The following is a 23,267-nucleotide window of genomic DNA, read 5'->3' on the forward strand; positions in this document are numbered from 1 at the left end:
CATTAATTCACCCTGTCCATCTTATGGGAATGCCATGTGATAGCCTGCTGGCTTGCTAGAAACAGGTATCAATGGTTCCACATTAGTTTACTTGCCTTCCAAAGCTAACAAGCTTAGACAGCTTGTATTTAATTTTTTTTTTCTTCTGCTAGACAGATATATATCTTTAAGTGTATAGCTTTCAGGTAAGAGACATATCTTTAAGAGTACTAAAAAAAATCATAAGAGGCCCCATTTTTAGCGGTGTGTGGGGACTTAGTTAGCTTTCATTAATCATAGCGGGACCTTGTGTGCTGCATTGCAGCACACTGAAAATATAGTCCTGGAAGTCATTCCTGAAATTAGACATAGGATTTGAAACTGCATTTAGAAGTAAGAGTAGCATTTTCTAGTGAGCTGATCGTAATATTGTATTACAGTGGCACTTCATTTAAACTTTGATTTACATCTGCAATTTTGTACTTACCGTAGATTTTCATATAACATTATTGTCAATAATTCACGGTTATGGTGTAACTAGCTGTTTCATAATTCATGTTCCTACTTTTTATAAATTCTTGCTTATTGCAGGACTGTTGCTTATTCAAATCCCATGATTAATTTATGTGCATCTTAAGACAGATTAAGTTTTACAGCAACTTTATCACTTAATTCATTTTATAGACAATTATACACAAATATATTGAATTTAATACTCGTGATATTTCAGAAAGTATTTCTGCTCGGCAGCTCACAATAATCCAATAATAAATGTTTTTAAAGAATATATGATAGATAGCTCTAATAAAATATGTTTAACTGGCTTGAACCTTTTTGATGATTCATGCCTTGAGATGCCAGCTGATTTTAAAATGTTATTTTTCAAATGACTTAACTGTAAAACACTAAATTATACGTAATGTGATTCATATAGTAATTTTTTCTTCCTGTTGATGTTGTCCTGCCTCAGAAACTGTCCTGGGATCTGTTCTGTTATAGTGCATTTCATAAAAAGTGAAACATTTCTTTGTTTCCAAAATTAAGAAATATTCTTCATATTATTTTGCGTTAACAAAGATGCTACATGATGTTTAGAAGAAGGGAGGCAGAGTAGATATAGTATTAATTATTATTATTATTATTTATTATTTTATGATTAAATTTTGTAAATAACTTATTAAACTATCAGGGCACTGGTCCTTTAGCCACATGCATGCCCTGTTACAGGATGCCAGAATTGGGAGAATTTTTGTTGCCAGCTTGAGTATATGACAGAGGTGGCAGGTGACTTGGGATCGTGTGATTCCCTTTGGGACAATATAAAGAAATACCCTTAGTTTAATCTAGCAGAGTCCAAAGTCAGAAAAATTGCTAGGAAGCTACCACCTCCCAGGTCATCAGTGTGCGGGAGGCTTAGGACTAGAGCCTGTGAACCCAAAGAGGACTGATACAAGTGACCGTAAAGCCCAACGAGAAAGGCCAGAAATAACTTGGAGCTGAGACAACAAGGGTAAAGAGTGAATACTTTAGCACAGAAACTTTTTTTCTTACAATATTAGTAAACCTAACCCCCAAAGAAGGAGTTGTACAATTTAAACACTATGTGTGTGGTCTGTGAGTACCTTAGGGGTACTGAAGAAGGGGAAACTGAGGCACTGGTTCACTTGACAAGGGCAGGGAAATGGTCACTCTGTAATAACATTATTTCAATAACATTAATAACATATTTTAATTTCTATGTTTTACATGGTTAAGTTATTGGCATGAGTGAAAAGGTTATATCTCCTTCATGTAGGAATTTCATAGTAGTACAAAAATAACTTTCTAATCTAAAAGCGGTACAATTCTTTTTTTTCTCTTGTGGACCCTATTCGAGACTTTCTACTCAGATAGAACTCCAACTTCTTTAATGATAGTTTTGCCTTAATAAGTAGCCTTGAATGATAGTTTGATCCAGAAAAGCACTTGTGGGTTGGCTTGCATGAATCAGGGTCTGATCCTATACGTTGCTGGGCCTCTGATGAGGTGCCCTCGGCTTCTGTTTACTCCACAGGGAATTGAGGACGCTCAGCACCTTGCAGGATTAAATCCAATGATAGAAGATAATTATGATTGTTAATAACAATAGCAACATTTATCAAGTTTCTCCTGTTAAATACTTGTAGTTAGTGTTGTGGGATTTCCCCTCCCTTGATTTTGTTGGAGAGAATGAAGGGGTGGCACCTTAATGGCTAGAAAGGAGGAAGCTCCAGTAGGTGAGGCAAGAAGTAATTGGGGCCTGGACACAGGGGCTGATGGAGGGAATGGGGAGAAATGGGCAAGTTATGGAGAAAGAAGGGACAGGATTTATTACAGCTCACATCATCTTTTAAATTTGTCCTTAAAATTCACCTCTGCTCTGATGGCTGAAATCTACTGAACAGTGGCTGGGCAGCTGGTGTTCTGTGATTGCAGCTTATTATGTTAATCATAATTGTATAACATCTTGTGCTATGCTCCTCCCTTGCCCTCCCATCTGTCTGCTCTAGCTACTTGTCTCTTGCCATATACTTATATTGTAAACTCTTTGGGCCAGAGACAATTTTTCCTTTGTGTGTGTAGTGCCTAGCCACAAGGCACTATCACAATACAAATAAATGACACTGATGACAATAATAACAGTAGAGACAGCATTGATATGATGCAAGAGTGGAGTAAAAAATCTAAAACCAAATCTCCAAAGCAGAGAGAACATCAGGGTTTTCTGCTAAATTTAGTACTGCTAGATTTAAATTCTGCTAGATGCAAGACTGTCTGCACGAATCTGCTGAGTCTTGTGTGATTTGGGTTTAGCATTTTTTAAAAAAAAATTAATCTATTTACATTCAGAGATAGTTATCGGAGCTTGCAATGCAAATTCTCTCACTCAGTATAGGATCACCACACTTTTCAGCAATTAGCTTTGAAGCATCATCAGAGACCTTTATGGTACATTTTTAGCATTTGTATAGGAGGACTGTCATAGCTAAAGTTAATGGAAAATGGACTAAACTTAATTATGAAATATATTCAGGGAAACTTGGGGGAAAATCCTGTGGTCCTCTGACAAACTGTAAGAAAAATCTTCAGAAAGAACTGCTATCGAAGCAGAATTCAAATCTGGGAACTTGGCCTGACCATGGAAACTACATTTGTCACCACAAATATGGCATTTATGTCTAATGCAACCGACTTAGTCACCAAATTAAAAAGGACCAAAATCTGTGGTCCTTAATCAAGCAGAACTTCAACTGAGAGTTCTGCTTGGTTGAGGACTGCAGAACTTGGCCCCACATCACTGTTTTTCCATAGAAAGTGTCTTCATGTGTAATTTCTTATTTCTCAGCAACTACCCAAAAGTCCGTGGATGTGAGCTAGTCAGTCAGTTACAAGGGAGTGAACGTTGTCAGGACTCAATATGAAGTTGCAGCTGTAACTTATTATTGTCAAAAACATCTTACCTGGGAACCACTTCTGCATCCCTGACTCATGCAAGTACTCTTATTAACTTCAACTGTATTACTTGCATGAATAAAGAATACACATGTAAAAAAGAGTTGTGGAATTGAGCCCTTCAATACACAAAAGGATGGAATGCAAGGTCAAGACTCAGAAACCATCTTTAGTTCCCTTCTGTTTGCCATCAGTTTACCACTAGTTAAAAGATTGCTGAAATACTCAAGATGGACAGGGTGGATTACAGGAAAACTTTAAAGATTCCTGGATGGCTCAGAGGACTGAAAATATTATGGGATATAGGCAATGGCATCACTCCCAGTGACTTCAGTAGGATCAGGATTTCACCCCAGTACTGTCTTCTGCTTTATCAATTAAAATTCCACCTAGGTCAAACGTGTCCAGAACTTTGCTAGACAATGCTCTGTGTGGAATACCTTGGTGATCTTAATCCAATTTTTAATGGACAGATATCACCATTACAAAAGCATTATTAAATTTAGCACTAATTTTCATCTTTTTTGACCATTTCACTTAAGAAGCCACGGATTTAATTGCTGTGTAAGTAACAATACCATCTCTCCCTCTCTCTTAGATAGTCCCATCAGGTTAGTGTTGAGATACATTGAAGAAGCACTGTGGGGAAGCTTCTGTTGCCATTAGTTGTGTTGTATTTCTTTATTCTGTGAATAGACCAAGGGCTTGAGTTTCCAGTGCTCTCTATCCATCACCTTTAGCAAGCATTACATTTACTTTTAAAAAGATGGACTTCAAACCTTTACTGTGAACTGACTTTCTTTTCCTGGTTGTTACACTATTAATGCTATTTGAATATGATTTATCCTAGATTAATTTTTCTAATATGTCTAAAATACCTAATCATCTGTGAAATGTAACAAATTTTCATTTCATTAACTGTCAGGTGAATGAGTCAATTAAATGTATTTGGAATGCTTGTACCCGACACATGCAACACATGAGGACTCTGTTTCATTTAATGCAGTAAAAATAAACATTCAGTGAGCAACATTTCAACAGTCAAGAACACTTTTTGTAGCCTTTTCTATCGGCAAATATTTGGCTAAATGACATAACTGAAAATGGTGCAGAATGAATCAAACTAGCGTCTTCTTGTAAAATTTCCAGTTGAAAGTACATTATTGGCAAAAAAGAATTACTCAATACATAGCATAAAAAGAACTGCATTGTGTAAATCAGTGGTGTCAAAAATACACCCTTTGAGCTGGCAGCATCCAGCTCGGTGTTGTGATCCAGCCTGTCTGAGCAATAGACTTTAAAGTGAAACGTATGGAATTCTTTGGTAAGTTTCACTTTGCAGTTCTTTCACTCCCTTCCTTTGTGCTTTATGCACAGATCCTTCATGTACTCTGATGTTTTTGGCAGCTGTCCAGATGTAGAGTTCATCACAGATTCATCCTTCGAGGGCGGAGGATACCACGCCAGCCTGTAATAAGAGTTAAAACAGTGAGAAATAAAGCCTTATTGTTTCATAGACAAAATGGGGAAAGACAGACTCAGAAAACTACTAAAGTGATTAGATTGTTTGGCAGAATAAATGTATTTGTTCCTTTCCCCAGAGTGAGTATAATAATCCTGATGAAGCTAATATAATTAAGGCCTGTTGTTAACATTTTCTGTGTTTTAGCTTGCATTTGAAGAGGAAGGGGTTCATAGAGTAGATTCTCACAGATTAAACATGAGATGTCCACTCACTATTTCTCATTTGTTCAAATCCTGCAAAGATTAGTACATAAAGGCAAGACAAAACGTAGGTTAAATGAGTTCAGTCCAGTTTCTTGTAAACCAGTATCCACAACCCAGTAAACACTATCTGATTTGGCACTAATTGGCATCATTGTTGGTAGTTTTGTCAAAGAAATCAAGTTTGAATGAGTCTGGAAATTGAACTACCCTCCAGCCCTCAGAGAAGATCACTCCAGGTCAGGATTGTAACATACTGAGGGAATGAAATGAAGTAAACTAACATTCCACTGCCTCTGTTTTATTTGTTCTGTGGATAAATAAATTGAGGGCTTGAGTCTCCAAAGCTGTCAGTGTGCCATCTATGACAGACTTCCATTAGAGAAAAAGAAAAAGCAACCACATATTCAAATTGGACCTGATTGGTACAGACAAGGCTTTCTATGTGGTTTCCAGTTTATCTTTATGCACGGAACTTTCACTACAAAATATTTCTTGAATAAGATGAGACTGAAACTTTTTTTTGTGTGTGAGACTTGTACTTTGTACTCAAATGGCCTACTTTAAAAAATAAACTTACCCAGTTCTTTACATTGAATTGGCTTTGCAGCTCTGGGAGCTGTGACATGCTGAAGTGTTACATTTTAAATGAAGAGTGGCATATCCAGTATCAGTATTGTTGTATTTGTAACCTCTAGCATTTTAAATCCCATTTCCCCGCAGGATCTCCTGCCCTTACTGGCACTGGAACTATTGCTGTCACAGTGGATGATGTCAATGACAATGTTCCTACATTTGCCTTTAAGATGTATTCCACCACCATTCCAGAGGATGCACCTACAGGGACGGATATTTTGTTAGTAAACTCTTCAGATGCCGATGCTTCAATTAATGCAGTTATCAGGTATGGCCTTTACTTTTGATGGATTTAATGCTGCCTGATGTATCACATGAAGATGAAGGTCTTTCCTACTGCTCATCACCACCACCTAAATACTAAAGACAAATAAAGATGGTGGTTTGTACATGGCAATATTGTTTCATCAAACCTGGGATTGTTAAAAAATCTTCTAAGGTGGTAATCTGAAGACATGATATTGCAATTTATTTTTAAAGTATGCCAAGTTAAAAGCAAATTGAATTTAAACTCATCTGAGTTTAACTGATTTCTGAAACTCTGGATCCCTCTAAATACAAAGAGAAACATGGATAAAGCAGCTATATTTAGCACACTGCCTAATGACCATAAATTGGCCAAATGCTGTAGGTTGGACTAGTGTACATAGCAGTAATATGTCAAATAAAATGGAGATGAATGGGACTATCCATGATGAAATGGAACAGAGATAGAGCGTTTGTTACCTCACTGCTTCCTGTTAACTTTGTATAGTCTTAAAAAAGACTATACAGCTCCAATTCAGCCCTCATCTGCGCAAGTGTAGCTCCCTCTGATGGGACACAATTGGATATAAAGGTTGTAATTAAGAAGGCTTAATTAATTAGTGCTTCTAAAGTATTTTTATATTGATGGAAGTCACTAAAAAAGTAGAAACTGTTATTCTTGAAGGTTGACCAAATCCAGAAGTTTACATCTGATGACTTTTGAAATTGGGGAGTAATTTGGATTTCAGAACTCATATACCAACTCAACTCAATAACTAGTGCTGGGGTTCACTGTAAAATTGTATACGTTTGTTGTTCAGTTCTGGGTTTGTATTTGGCCAAAATCTCACAAGAATAGTTGGTTTCTGCACTGGATCCTAGCCTAATTCAGCTTTGATCTTAATTACCAAACCTTAAACTTAGTGAGATCCAGATCTAAATGGTACTTTCTCCGGCACTTCTAATTTTAAGGTCAGATTTTCAGACTTGGGTGTTTAAAGTGAGGTTTCCACTAAGCCTAAATATGAACTTAGGTGCCCAATTTTAAAGCTCCAAGCTTGAAAACTGGATTCAACAGGAAGAAGAAGGAGAAGAAGAAGGAGAAGGAGGAGGACTTAGCAGTTAGAATAACCTCCAACATGCAACATATTAAGCATCTCTGTATATTGCAGAAGATATACAGGCCATTTAATGATGAATTGGTTCTAGAAGCAGAAATATCATTACCCACCTTGCAGTGTCATTTATATATGTTCATGTGGTGACCTCCTTTGATTTGTTGCCAGTGGAGCAAATACATGGGCATCTACTGTGCTTAGTTTGGAGATGAAAAAGCAAAACAAATACTACAAAAGGCAAAAAGTGAATTGTTTTATCTCATTCAGAAAAAATTATGAAATGGGAGAGTTTGGCAGTTTTCTTTTATGTCCCAAATGCTTTGTATAGCTCTACTGGCACAATCATCTTTTTTAACTGGGCAAATTCCTACTGTTGAGCTCTGGCAATAAGCATTTTCAGAGACAAGAATAATGAAGATGTTAAGTGTCAGTGACAGGCTAAACATTACCCACCGAGGACTGATGTGTAATGGAATGGAAGGCAGTCTCGTATTAGTTATTAATCACTCCTTACTATTGAAGAAGACCAGTGGGTAATCCTTTCCTTTTTAACTTTTGTGAATACAAATACTAATATCTGTGTGCCCTAAAATACACAGCATGGGGATTAAAAAATAGTCTCAGTGTCACTCACTTTTGCCATTTCATCTACTTTTTGTCTTCAAAGTGCAGAATAAAATTGCTGTGGTCGTAAATATAGAGATACAGAGAACTAGATTGTAGAAAGGTAAACATGTACAAAATATTATATTTTCTTTTTAACCTGCTTGAAGCCTAGAATAGGAACTTTGTTTTTTTGGCATTTTTAAAGTCTTGAAAGGCATCCAGATGTAATACTTATAAAATTTACAACAATTAAACTTTTAATTCCATGCAGTCTTACTTCAAGCAACATGATTTTGGAAAGCCTTATTATCTTACAGAAAAGGAACTTTGCAAAGCAAAGATTATAGTGTTTATGTCTGATGATCAGAAATTATCAGATGTCTTTAAAGTAATATGAGCTCTTTTGGAGGACTATTTTGGAGGACTTATTTATCAGCCTTTTTCATTTTATCCACTGTCATCCCAAAGTGGAATAGTAAAGAGGAATGTTTCTTTCAAGTATAGCCATTTAAAACAAAATTGTTTGGGTTTTTTTTTAAGTCTTTGATTTTCTTGGGCATTATTTGTCCAGATTCATCATTCAAAATAATACATGTAGTAATAGCATATACAATTACAGTAAGACTTGATTTTACAAAACTCTGGCAGAAGGTGTAAAGGACTAAATATTTAGAGCCTGCTTTTCAGAGGTGCTTCAGTAAATTCTGTTAAAGTTGTGAGTCCTGAGCACCTCTGAAAATTGGCTCTTTAATTTCCAAGACTGTTGTGCAAAATTCTGACTCAAGAGTCCCACATCAAGCCCAAAACAAACAAACAAACAAAAAAAAACCCAACCCCAAGTTATGCAAGAATCTGATAAATCTCTGGGAAAGGCAACCTGATGATATATATGCAAATCCTAAGTATAGCTCTTTTTCTTCTGTTTTCTGTGTAATATAACCTAGAGTCATTAAAAAAGGTTGATGCAGGTGTGTTTCACCCAAAGGTCACATGTAGACATATAAGAAAAGACCAAATTTTGTGCACATCAGTCACAAAAGTCATTCCAGGACAGAACGCAGGACTTCACAGAACTTTGCAAAGCCATTTCATGAACAGCTGGCCATGTCCGGAGGATCATATAGTAATACAACTAATTACTGCTGATCTTATTTTGAATAATTTGGGGGTCCTGTTAAATTGTAGTCTATGGTTAGTATCTTCCTTGCTTGCAATGAATTCTGCAGAGGGAAAGCCATTACACATGAGTGCCCTGTGGCCACAGTTTTCTAGTAGATGGGATTCTGAAGCCCAGCGCCTTGTAACTTATGTCTAAGGAGTATTCAGATAGAGCAAAGTCAAAATACAAGACTAAATGCTTGATGTAAATCGGCACTATTGGGCCTTTATCCAGGGAGTGGGGTGTAGGAATCACCTGGTCTGGAAACTGATCTGAGAATATAGCCCATGGATATTTGAAGCTAGTTTATATGAAGTGGATTATATCCATTTTGCTGTGAAATGTGGTTTTTTTCGGATTATGAAGGGATCAATTCACCGCTGGTGCCTCCTTGTGGCTGGATGTGGTGTAGCAGCTCCCTGGTTGTCTGGGATTCTCCTGGCTGCAGTCTGCGCTTTCCTTAGAAGCTGAGGGTTGAAAGTCTGTTCTCTTCCCTCTCAGCAACCTAGTTCTGCTCCCCTTTTAAGCTCCTTCTGCAGCCTTGCAGGTGAGGCGAGGCAGGACTGACTGAGCCCAGAGCAGTTCCTTAACTCTTGGTTGTCCAGTGTAAGGTTTATATACCCTATCACAGGACTAATACTTGGAGTTTAGGTCACCTTTCATAAATACAGTATGTCAAACATAGACTGTAGTTGTGCAATTGACTCCATGCACACACGAAGTCCCATTGACTTCAGTGTGGTTCCTCAGAAGCAAACCCTTGTGCCAGCTCAGAACACCACTGAAGACAGTGGAATTCCACATGGTTTCAAGAGTCTGCCAGTGTGGAGTCAGTTGCGGGACTGAATCCATGGTTTGTAAATATATAGCATGCCCTTGTAAATCATTACCTGCAAAGGACAAGCATGTAAGACAACAATGTAGCAATATTTTGTAATACGAACATGTTTTTATTTTCCATTGTATACTGTATTGTAACAAACCACCTTGTCCCTTCTGCTGCATCATGGCAGCTGTGATGGGCTGAAATTCTCATTGCTGTGAGACTCTACTGTTAAAAGGACAGTCTCAGTGAAGAGTCCTTGGCTCTGGGTTGCACTCCTTGAGGTCCTCCAGAGCTCAGTTTAGTAAATTGTAGGATACAGTGAAAGGCACATCTTTTTAGATTATAAGCTCTTTAGGGCAGTAATTCTGATTGATTATGTTTGTACCGCTCCTGACACAATGAGGAAACCTGATTGTTGCTTTTAGGTGCAGTCACAATATTAACAAATAAAAATCTTGTGAATCTCAATAAAAATTATGGTCAGTGGATAAATATGAATTTACTGGCAGAGCATGGGGGTGGGAGATTGGGGTGAGAATGGTTTGATTTGTGGCCAGTTGTTGGCAACACTGATTGTCTTTGCTTTTTGTAATTATGTCAAAGTTCTGTCCTGGAGCATACCTGTGCTATGGAGTTATATAGGTTCAGCACATTGTGGATCTCTGTACTTTGTTATTTTTTTTAATTTAAAAACACTTCTTTCTGGTGTCTTTCTCCATGGAAACACTAGTGTTGTCCTTTAACAAGGATATTGGCAAAAATAGGGTGAGAAAGAGGATGCCTGATGACACTGTCATAGCGGCCTGCATTAAAAGACACTGCAGGTTAGAGGTGAAATTTGCCCGTACGCAGTCTGTAGTTTGAAGGTTTAGTGAAACTTAAATAGTTCATTAGGCCTTTTGTTGGCTTTCTGCATAACAGTGAATTCTACCCCAGACTAATATCTCTTTAGCTAGTAAATAATTACACATAGTCATCTTATTAAATAATAGTTAGGCAATTATGAGTATGCCCAGGGCATTTTCTGGGGATTAATGACTTGCTTGGGAGAGTTTATTGCCATTATTTCCAGCTGGTTATTGATTCCCTAGGAAATGCCCTGGCCTATGTGAATATTCCTGTCATATCCCATTTTGACTTAAAATAAGCAGCAAAAATAATATTTCTATGTATTTTTTCATACGACCATTCTTGTTCTGGATCAGTACAGAAACATTTAGATTGAACAGTGCTGCTGCTTTTGATTCAGGCATTTCTGAAAAAGCAATTCTCCCTACAATTACATGTTTTGTTTTTATCAGGGTTATAATACCATAGACTGGAATTGTCCACTTCAACCTTTTGTTTGCATTTGAAAAATTGTACAATTCATTATATTATCTGGTCATCTGGAAAAAAATAATAATCCACAATGCATCAAAATATCATTGGAGATCCATACTTCTGCTCAAAACAAAAATCTAATATATCCATCTAAACAATCCAAGAGTGTCAGTAAGATGGAGCCCAGCCTATTTAATAGGCTATCGCATCATTTTTTCTGGGCAATCAGTACTTTACAAATACATGATTTGACATATTAAAAGCCATGGAAACGGGAACAGAATTTGGCCTCTTGCTTAACATCAATCTATCCCTGCTAATTCCAAGTGATTTACTCTGGATTTAAATTGGTGGAAACAAAAGCAGGCTTTTGCCCAAGACCACAAAATGATTCAAACATAAAGTTCTTTCTACTATTTTACAGTAAAACAATCCTTTTGTTATTCACAAATCCTTACTACAATTTACAAATCTTTACTCCTCATTGCATTTTAGAGATTCAGATCGGCAGGTCTCAGCCTTATGGGATAATATTTAGTCTGTTAATATGTCAGCTTTAACAGTCAGGCTCCAGTCTTGAGAGCCTGCTCTATTCTATCTCCAAATGTACTGAAGTTAATTCTGCTCCACTTTCATCTGTATAAAGCAACCAGATTTTCTCAGTCCCTTGAAGGGTCACTTAAAACAAGTTTCAAACTCCAGTGGTTCACTCTAATTACAAGAGATCAGAACAGGCTCTATTCTACTTAGATCATTTCCTGTCTTCATCCATAACGTTAACATAAAGGTATTGAATGAGCGTTCCCAAACTTGAGCAAAGTCCTAAAAGGAATGCAGTGAAACCTGTCTTAAGTGACTACCCAAAATATCAGCAAACCTCAGTTGCCCAGTAAATATGGTCTTTAATTTAAGATCAAACTTAATTGCACCAGTAAGATGAGGATTATTTAAAACAGTCTCTTAAACAAGAGGAGCCGTTTACTGGAGTTGATCCTTTGTGCAGGTGTCACAGTATACTAATATTGAAGGTCTGTAAAGCAGAGAAGAAGTTTAGATTAGAGAAGTGCTGAATTAGGTGTATTAATGAGTGTTTCCCACCTTTGTGTACTCTTTGGCACCACAAATGGTGGGGAGCTGGAAAGTTTCCTACATATCTCCTAGAGATACTGCTTCTAGTGCTGCCCAACACAACTGTACAACTTTTTGGGATAGTTCAATTTGGAGGCCAAAACTTTGGATACACAGCAAAATACCAAACTCAGATGCAGCTGTCTGACCCCTTTTTTTAGTTAAGTACACATTGTTTCTTTTCCATCTTTCGTTTGTTATCATTTATTGTTATTTGTATTACTATAGCACAGAGAAGCCCTATGACCCCATTGTGCTAGGTATTGTACACAGAACAAAAGGATAGTCACTGCCTCGAAGAGTTTACAGTCCAAGTATAAGACAAGAGAAAACAAATGGATACAGACAGATGGGAAAGCACGAGGAAACAATGGGACATTTTTGGTCAGCATGATAGTAGTTTAGTAGCTTAAATATTTATTATTATCATAATAGAGTTTCTTTCTTATGAGAATACTAATAGAAAATGTCTTGTCTTTTTTTTTCTTTTTCTTTTTCTTTTTTTTTTTGTCTTTTGAACAGCTATAGTCTTATTGGTGGTAATTCACAATTCACAATCAACCCATCAACAGGACAGATCATCACCAATGCATTACTAGATAGAGAGACTAAGGAGAACTACACCTTAGTAGTTGTGGCCTGCGATGGTGGCTTTCCCAAAGCCCTTTCCAGTTCTACCAGTGTCCTTGTCACTGTTGCCGATGTGAATGACAATCCTCCCAAATTTCAACACCATCCTTATGTCACCCATATTCCATCACCTGCAACTTCAGGTAATTTGATAATGGTGGCCCTTCAGGAGATAATGGAATAATGTAAAAACTGATCAAGTGATAGGTCATTCCATAAGAAATTTGTAAAATATATTGCCCTGTAACTATTTTACATTGTCTCTCATGTTTGTGGCACGTGCTGTTGGAAATAATTAGCAGAGTTGAGACAGTGAATGGGTTTGGATTAGTAATTATAATGTATACTTCTGTGTTTTTTTCTCTTCACATCCACATCAAATCATCCTCTTCTGAAGCTCACTAGTTACAGTATATGCAGTGTTATCCAGAAGAACTGGTATTTTTCTTTGGCTTGTTATTAATCCACAACAATAATTATGTAAGGATAGATTAGTTAATCTCTATAAAGAGTTTTGAAGATAAAAAGTTCTGTACATTTTATTATTGAGAAAAAGCATACAGGGCAGTTGATGTGACACCTCTTACTGGACCAAAAAATAAATGCAAGCTTCTGTGGTGAAAAGGTCCCTGTTTCAGGTTGTGTTTCCAAAGTGTAAAGTACACCTCTGGTTTACAGATAATATTATTTCATTTTTAAAATGGTAGCACATCATCTAGAGTATGTTACACACTTTTAAAATGATTAAGTAATGGAAAATAATCATGCCGGAATTGCCACATTTATTAATATTTTTCATGCATAGGATGAGCACTTGTGGAATATATTAAATATAGAATGTTAATATCCCTCTTAAAAATCATAATGTTCCATAAATAATAGATGTCTAATTATTAACTGAGCTTATTCAGTTTTTTATTAGCCTTATAAAATACCTGAAATATAGGGATGGATGTGATTACTTAGTGAGGTTTCTAAGTTGTGTAATTAAGAGACTATATTGCAGTGAGATTGCAGTAGGATTCACTACTCAGCTGATTAAAATAACCATTCCGGGGGCACCATGATGTCCTCTAAAGTGCATACAGGTTTATTATTATATTTATTCTTTGCAGGTTTTTGTCTCATGGTAATCCCAAGACATTCATATACATACAGTGATCACAATTAAAAAGTGTCGTAAACTGAAAGATTCTACCAGATTTAAAATGGAATAACTCTGGAACAGAAGAAAGTTTTGAAGTATGATCACTGCATGTATCATAAATTTACAAAATTGTATATTATTGCTCTCATTGCAAGGCTCTAACGCTCTGTACATACAAACATACATGTTCCCTGTATAGAAGATTTTTATTTTCCTTTAAAAGAAATAAAATATCACATTGCCAGGAGCTGTGTCCAGTCTTCGAAATTTTTAATGATTCCAAACTGTGTTTTTGAAGGAATGATTTATTTTGTCCATACTTCCTCCCCCTTTCAGAACAATAGTATCAACAGAGACCTTTTTTGTACAAGATGAAACTTCATACATTATGAACACAACTGATCTGAGATCAGTAACATATGGGTAGATTTCTTGTTGAAGGTTTCATTTTCATGCATTTAGGCAGCATACATCACTTATCCAATATTATCAGGTTGTGACCTGCAATTTTTTAATATAAAACTTTTCTAATAAAAAAAAGAAAAAAATGTCAAAATACAGTCAAAGTCATAATTTCTTTGGACTTCACTAAATTAAGAAACAGGAAATAAAATTAAATAAAACTTTTTTTTTTTTTAAATAAAAAAATTGAAAACCTGTATGCCAAGCTTCAACTAAAAGGACATTTTAGAATCCCCTCAAACTACTCAAAAAAGCTATTGATGATAATGGGGTTGGCAGGCACAGGACTAATTGTAGTAGAATGTGGTGTAATGTGATAGTCTCAAAGACAATAATATAGTTTCTTGCCATGATTACTTCAAAATGGTCTTAATGCACACTTGGAAACGAGAATACAGCCTGGCTTCTCTAATTTTTGTAGCAGGATAAAAAATGGAGTTCTGACAAGTCATCACAACCACATAAAATTAATGTGCCTAACCGAAGCAGAACTCTTAATTTTGTCCCAATCTTGTCAAGCTCAGGTATTGTAATACTGCTGACTTTTGGTGTTCTTCATCTGGCAGTTCCTCCATTTGGGGTATAAAATGTTGCTGTCTGAAAAATAGCCACAAGAAGAAATGGTTTAAGGGGACACTGTCAAAGTTTCTCTTGTCCCTCACAAATTTTGCCTTCAGAGTTTGAAAATGATATGATTTATATAGATAACTGGTGTGAGCCAAGCTTCTGCACTAGCAAAAACAGTGAATGGATGTCCAGCATAGTGGACATTCAGCATCAAATCTTCAAAAGCATGCATACACAACTGAGGCAGACAAGTACCCAGATACATGTGCGTGTGTTGGATTTGCATGTGCAAACCCAAACTGTCCACGTTTGCTGGAGAACTGGCACACTTAAATACTATGTGTACAGATTATGAAGGTTGATCATACAATACACGCAAAACATAGAATAATTTAAAATATTGCTAAATACTATGCAATGTATTATAATTACAGTTTTCATATAATCTTACTAAGTCAGAGGCCCATTTGCTTATAGGCCCTGACATCTATACATACACATACAGTATTTATTTATTTATTTTTGTGAACACACGTGATTTTCAGGCACAAATGTGGATGTATGCATATGCATGCATTTTGTGTACGTTTGTGTGTGCGCATGCAAGTAGACCTGAGTGGTTGAAAATTTGGCTTAATATCTCATATTCTCCTTTATCCTTAGGAAAAAGAGTTACTTGTCAGAACAGGATCAGGTTACCACGAAAAATAACAGGACTGGTGTGCATAATTCCCAATGCTTCACATTGAAAAATTACTTTCCAATGTCCTATTTTTGTTACACAAAATTAATTATCCTCTTTGTTCTTCTTGGCAGGTTCATTTGTGTTTGCTGTGACAGTCACTGATGCTGATTCTGGGCGCAATGCTGAGCTTCATTATTCCCTCATGGGAAAGAACTCTGAAAAATTCCACATTGACCCAGTGAGGGGGGCAATTATGGCTGCTGATCCACTGACAGGGGCCTCTGAAGTGACTTTTTCCGTTCATGTAAAAGATGGTGGCCTATATCCAAAAACAGACTCTACAACTGTAACTGTGAGATTTGCGAACAAAGCAGACTTCCCTCAAATTCGAGCTGAGCAACAGACTTTCATATTTCCTGAAAATCAAGCAATTGGTACCCTTGTCACCACTGTTTCTGGGTCTTCATCCAGAGGGGGTTCCTTGTCTTACTATATTGCTAGTGGTAACCTTGGCAATACCTTCCAAATTGACCAACTAACAGGACAGTTGTCCATCAGCCAACCATTGGATTTTGAAGAAATACAGAAATATGTGGTTTGGATTGAGGCCAGAGATACGGGCTTTCCTCCTTTCTCCTCTTATGAGAAAGTAGAAGTAACAGTGGTAGATGTCAACGATAATGCACCAGAGTTTGAGCGAGATCCATTCATTGCTGAAATAATGGAGAACCTTTCACCACGTAAAATTCTGACTCTCACTGCTGTGGACAAGGACAGTGGCCCAAATGGACAGTTGAACTATGAAATAATTGATGGCAATAAAGAAAATAGTTTCAGTATTAGTCGAGCCACAGGTGAAATTAGAAGTGTCAGACCTTTGGACAGGGAAAACTTGGCTCACTGCATGCTAACCATCAAAGTTTCAGACAGAGGTACCCCTCTTCAGAGCACCATGGTAAAAGTTGTTGTTAATATTTTAGATGAAAATGATAATGCTCCCAGGTTTTCTCAGATATTCAGTGCTCCAGTGCCTGAAAATGCACCTCTGGGTTACACAGTTACACGAGTCACAACTTCAGATGAAGACATTGGTGTGAATGCTATCAGCAGGTACTCCATAAGGGATACAAGTCTTCCATTTAACATAAACCCCAGTACTGGGGACATTACAATCAGTCGACACCTGAACAGGGAAGATACAGACCGCTATAGAATCAGAGTTTCTGCACATGATTCTGGGTGGACTGTAAGCACAGATGTGACTATATTTGTGACAGACATCAATGATAATGCCCCACGATTCACAAAAACATCCTATTACTTAGATTGTCCTGAGCTTACTGAGGTTGGATTAAAAGTAACTCAGGTTTCAGCAATAGATCCCGATGAAGGATCTAATGGCCAAGTTTTCTACTTCATAAAATCCCAGTCTGAGTTCTTCCGAATTAATGCTACCACGGGAGAGATTTTCAATAAGCAATATTTAAGGTATCAAAATTCCAGTGGTTCCAGCAACATCAATATCAACAGGCACAGCTTCATAGTTACTTCTTCAGACCGAGGCAGTCCTTCTTTGCTCAGTGAGACAACAGTCACAATCAACATAGTGGATAGCAATGACAACGTACCACAGTTTCTTGCTAGTAAATATTTTACCCCTGTGACTAAAAATGTAGTAGTTGGTACTAAATTAATTAAAGTTACTGCAGTTGATTATAAGGATTTTGGACTGAATTCTGAAGTTGAATACTTTATTTCTAATGAAAACAACACTGACAAATTTAAGCTGGACAGCACTACAGGCTGGATTTCTGTAGCATCTTCACTCATGACTGATTTGAACCAAAACTTTCTGCTTACGGTAAAAGCAAAGGATAAAGGCAGTCCTCCCCTCTCATCTGAGGTAACTGTTCAAATAGTTATCACAGAGGAAAACAACTATACACCTGAGTTCTCTCAAAGCCATATAAGTGTTACTATCCCTGAGAGTCATGTTGTCGGAGCAGTTATCAGAACTGTTTCAGCAAGGGATAGGGATGCTGCTATGAATGGACTAATCGCATATAATATTTCTTCAGGAAATGAGGCTGGTATCTTTGCTATTAATACATCTACAGGGGCATTAACCCTAGCCAAACCCCTTGATTATGAGTTATGTCAAAATCATGAGATGATTGTTAGTGCTACAGATGGAGGCTGGGTAGCTAGAACAGGTTACTGTAGTGTCACGGTTAATGTTGTTGATGTGAATGACAATTCTCCAATATTCAGCCCAGAAGACTACTTCCCTAATGTATTAGAAAATGCTCCAAGTGGGACAACTGTTATCCGTCTAAATGCAACTGACACTGATTCTGGATCTAATGCCATGATTGCATATGCAGTTCAGTCCTCAGATAGTGATCTCTTTGTCATTGATCCCAACACAGGAATTATCACCACCCAAGGGTTCTTAGACTATGAAACAAAACAAAGTTATCATCTAACTGTGAAAGCTTTTAATGTTCCAGATGAAGAGCGATGCAGTTTTGCTAGTGTCAACATCCAGTTAGAAGGAACAAATGAGTATGTACCGCGTTTTGTGTCCAAGCTTTACTATTTTGAGGTCTCTGAAGCAGCTTCTAAAGGCATGGTTGTGGGAGAAGTCTTTGCAAGTGACCGTGATATGGGAACCGATGGAGAAGTCCACTATCTTATCTTTGGCAGTAGCAGAAAGAAAGGTTTCCAGATTAATGAAAAGAGTGGACAGATTTATGTTTCAGGTCCTCTTGACAGAGAAAAGGAAGAACGTATCTCTTTGAAAGTTCTTGCAAAAAATTTTGGAAGCATTCGCGGTGCAGATGTAGATGAAGTAATTGTAAATATCACTGTCTTAGATGCTAATGATCCTCCAGTTTTTAGCCTACAGGTTTACAATATACAAATCAGTGAAGGTGTTCCTCCAGGGACCCATGTCACATTTGTAAGTGCCTTTGATTCAGATTCCGTCCCAAGTTGGAGCAGGTTCTCCTATTTTATTGGTTCTGGGAATGACAATGGTGCCTTTTCTATCAATCCACAAACAGGACAGGTTACTGTCACTGCAGAATTGGACAGAGAAACTTTACCTGTCTACAACCTGACTGTGTTAGCAATTGATTCAGGAACACCTTCAGCAACAGGAAGTGCCTCTTTATTGGTAACATTGGAAGATATCAACGATAATGGACCTACCTTGTCCACCAGCCAGGGAGAAGTAATGGAAAATAATCGTGCTGGAACTCTTGTGATGACACTTCAGTCGTCAGATCCTGATCTCCCTCCAAATCAAGGCCCCTTTACCTACTACTTGCTTAGCACTGGCCCTGCAACCAGTTATTTTAGTCTTAGTACTGCAGGAATTTTGACCACAACTAGGGAAATTGACAGAGAGCAAATAGGCGACTTCTACTTATCAGTGATTACCAGAGATTCTGGCATTCCTCAGATGTCTTCCACAGGAACTGTACAAATAAAGGTAATAGACCAAAATGACAATCCATCGCAACCTAGAACAGTAGAGATCTTTGTTCATTATTATGGCAACCTATTCCCAGGTGGAATTTTAGGCAGTGTGAAACCTCAGGATCCAGATGTTTTAGACAGCTTCCGCTGTTCCCTCACTTCAGGAGTTACAAGCCTCTTTAATATTCCAGAGGGCACCTGTGACCTGAATTCCCAGGCAAGGTCCACAGATGGAACATTTGACCTGACAGTTCTTAGCAATGATGGGTTACACAATGCAGTTACTAGCAGTGTTCGAGTTTTCTTTGCAGGGTTCAGTAATGCCACAATTGACAGCAGCATCCTTCTTCGCCTTAGCGTGCAAACTGTGAGAGATTTTTTGACCAATCACTACCTTCACTTCCTGCGTATTGCCAGTTCACAGTTACCCGGATTAGGAACTGCTGTGCAGCTCTATGGGGTTTATGAAGAGAGTAATAGAACCTTCCTGATGGCAGCTGTGAAACGGAACAACAATCAGTATGTGAATCCCAGTGGCGTGGCTACCTTCTTTGAGAGCATCAAAGAAATCCTTTTCCGTCAGAGTGGAGTACGGATAGAGTCTGTGGATCATGATTCATGTGTTCAAAGTCCATGTCAAAATGGAGGAAGCTGCTTGAGAAGGCTAGCTGTGAAACCTGTTTTAAAGAGCCACGAGAGTATCCCAGTAATCATCATGGCAAATGAACCTCTGCAGCCCTTCGTGTGCAGGTGCATGCCAGGGTACGATGGTAATTTGTGTGAAACTGACATTGACGAATGTCTCCCATCCCCTTGCCACAATGATGGGACTTGCCACAACTTGGTGGGAGGATTCTCATGTAATTGTCCAGATGGTTTTACCGGAATGGCTTGTGAGAGAGACATCAATGAGTGCCTGTCCAGCCCTTGTAAAAATGGCGCTGTCTGCCAGAACTTCCCAGGAAGCTTCAACTGTGTTTGTAAAACTGGATATACAGGTATGATCTTTCTCTCCTTCTGGAATTAGCATGAAACAGAGAGAAGGTAAAAATGTCTTTTGAGTGCCAGTTAGCAGCTGCTCCAGCTATGATTATCAGTCTTAGTATGAGTATTCAAAATAAGCAGAGGAATAATCCGAATAAGAAGCTGACAGTAAATAAAACTGAGCAAAGAAAATAAGATGCTGACAGAAACATTGTCCTTGTTGTTCTGTCCTCAGGCAAATATCACCCTACAGATCCATGTTAGAAAAAAGGGACTTCACAAAAGGTGTCCCATTTTTTAAATATGCTACATCCAGTTCCAATATTTTAAAATATTATTTTTCCCATTATTATTATGTATATTACAGGAACACTTCACATGTACTAAATTGCAGACAAACATAGGGAAAGTCAGTCTCTGCCCCAAATTTTTTACAATCATATAAGAAAAAGCGGGGGAGGGGGAAGGAAACAACATAAAAGCAGAGTGATCAGGGAGAAAGGCACATGTATGTTGTTTCCATGTTTTGTTTGTTTATGTTTTGTTTTCAGCCAATAATATAAATGTTACATTTTTATCACTCCAGAGAATTTTTCTGTAATATTTGTAAAGTGTTCAAACAAAGCAGCACCTCAAATGAAAAAGTTGAGATCTCTCTGAAACAGCATGCTGCAATTCCCTCTGGTAAATGGGAGTTTTCACTCTGCACTGCCATGTGGGAAAAACGCAGTACATGTGTCCAATCAGCAAGGGCAGAATGCTGCGGGAGGATTAAATTCACTCCTCCCTGTGCAGAAAGAAGGGAGTCACTGGGCATGGGACCCTTTTGGCCATTTTAGAAGAAATATCAACAGGTTCAAAGCACAGACCCTTGCAGGCCTCCTTTGCTGTGAGAACAGACAGTCTTAGGCTTCAGTTAAAAATAAGAAGATGTGTTTAGCCTTAGAATTTTCAAGGAGACCGAGAACCACTCAAGTATCAGCACAAGACAATTTATCAAATCCTTGCACTAATTAATTTGCCAATTAAAATTATTTCAGCATGATTATCTGACAGTCTTAAACGACTTAATTATTTAGGCTGTGATTCAGGACAAGTATCCCTATTCAGGACAGCACTAAAGTGTGTGCTTAACTATAAGCACATGCTTAAGTCCCACTGAAATCATGTGCTTAAGTGCTTTACTGATTCAGAGCCACAGTGTGCTTTGCAAAGTAATGTTCTTGAACTGGTGTGTCTTATTGCATAGGTGTAAGCGGACCTTTATTTGAGTACTAAGGGATGGAAATAGAAAACCAGGGTTGGCTTTTTTAGTTTTTTGGTTTTTTGAAGGATGTAAAATTGTTATTATTCTGAAACATTTGAAAAATTCAAACAAAAGAGTTTACAAACATATTTGTATTAGCTAGATTTGACACTTTTTTTCTAGTGAAGATCCTGAAGGATAAATATTGTATATAATTAAATATTTCATTTATACTTAGAGAGAGATGTGGAGAATAGGGGATAGTTGCACATAAAAGTACACACTATGGAGTCAATTAATGCTTTAAGTTGAAGTGTGGCATGCTAGGCATCTTCTTAGTTTTATTTATGCCTAAAGATGTTGTTTTTAAAGGGGAGAGAAAATAACATACTAGTGACTTTCATTCTTCTTCGAGTGATTGCTCATGTCCATTCAACTTAGGTTTGTGTGCTCTCCACATGCAGCACTGCCGGAAGTTTTTCCCTCAGTATCTGAGAGGACCAGCTCTGGCACCCCCTGCAGTAGCGTGCATATGCTGTGGCATATAGGGCGCCGCCGGCCCCCTCCACCCTCAGTTCCTTCTTGCCACCAGTGACCATGCATGGAACTGTATCTGCTTCAGCTAGCGCTGTTACTCTCGTTCGTTCGAACCCGTTTGCCTCCTGTATATTATTGTCTATATTTTCCCTCTAGTTTTAGTTTCCCTATTTGTTAGTTAGAGACTTAGTAGGTTCTAAACGGGACTTCGCCTCAAGATGGGGCATGCCCAGGATTTAAGCCCTGTGAAAGGTCTAAGCCCATTAGTGAGCCACAAAACAGTTGTTTATGGTGCTTGGGTGAAGATAACATTAGTGATAAGTGCAGAATCGGCAAGTCCTTCAAGCCCAGGATGAAGAAGGAGCATGACATTCACTTGAAGTGCTCCTTATGGAGTCTGCCCTTACCCCGATGCCGGAGCAGTGCCAAGCAATGCCACACTGGTACCGTCTGCATGGCACTGGTACTGTCTTCACGGCACCAGTCCCCTTCCATGGTTCCAGACAAGAAACCCAGGAAGACAGGGCAAAGAAGGAAAAGGACAAGTCTGGGGTGGACCAAAGACCTGTCTTGGGCACCTCTTCACCCCCCTCCCTCGGGATCTCAGGCCCCAGCTCAGGTTGAGCAGTGTACCCCAGCCCACTGTCCCACCAACTACCCCAGATAGTGAGGAGGTTCTCATCAGCTCTGGGTGCCATCCATGCCAGAGGCCCTGCAAGCAGTGCAAGAGATTATGTCCCTCCCGGTGCTGCCCACTCTGGCCCCTGTGGGGTCCTGGTCACGGGGTAGACCCGCATTTGGACCACCAGAGTCTCCACCTTTACGGCAGTGCTCCCCATCGTGGGGGACATTCTGCCAACAGTCTCCCTCTCGCAGCCAACCCGTTTCTAACCTTGATAGGCAGAAGCTTCGCAGCCCCATCTGGTCTCCGGACCTTGGACAAGGGCAGAGAGGCTCGAGTTGCAGCTTTATGGTGACCAGGCGCAGAGCTCTGGAGGCATGCACGCCCTCTGGCAGGAGTTTCAGAGTCAGCGCCCAGAATCTCCTATACCACTCCTCTGGAATTTCTGCATCGACCACGGAATCCATCTAGAAGTATGTCACCTTCTGGGTGCCAGGAACATGCTAGCAGATCACTTAAGCAGGGACTTCTCATCTCACCATGACTGGGTGCTCCACCTGGAGGTAGCCGGCTTGATCCTCCAAAGGTGGGGAACTCCCCAAGTGGATTTGTTCACCACCGGGCAGAACAGGAGGTACCACAGGTTCTGCTCCAGATGGGGTCTGGGCAAGTGCTCCTTCTCTGACG

General features: G+C 38.5%; 1 protein-coding gene across 2 annotated transcripts in view; it reads left to right on the top strand.

Annotated features, from left to right (window-relative positions):
- FAT4 (FAT atypical cadherin 4) overlaps positions 1–23,267 on the top strand; it is a 224,156-nt gene that overhangs the window by 143,492 nt on the left and 57,397 nt on the right. For both annotated transcript variants that reach the window (XM_050946189.1, XM_050946190.1), the window contains exons 7-9: positions 5,899–6,079; positions 12,740–12,990; positions 15,840–20,189. In XM_050946189.1, coding sequence (XP_050802146.1) covers positions 5,899–6,079; positions 12,740–12,990; positions 15,840–20,189 — 4,782 coding nt within the window. The remainder of the gene's footprint in view (positions 1–5,898; positions 6,080–12,739; positions 12,991–15,839; positions 20,190–23,267) is intronic.

Source organism: Gopherus flavomarginatus, chromosome 3, assembly GCF_025201925.1.
Source record: "Gopherus flavomarginatus isolate rGopFla2 chromosome 3, rGopFla2.mat.asm, whole genome shotgun sequence".
Taxonomy (NCBI): Eukaryota; Metazoa; Chordata; order Testudines; family Testudinidae; genus Gopherus; species Gopherus flavomarginatus.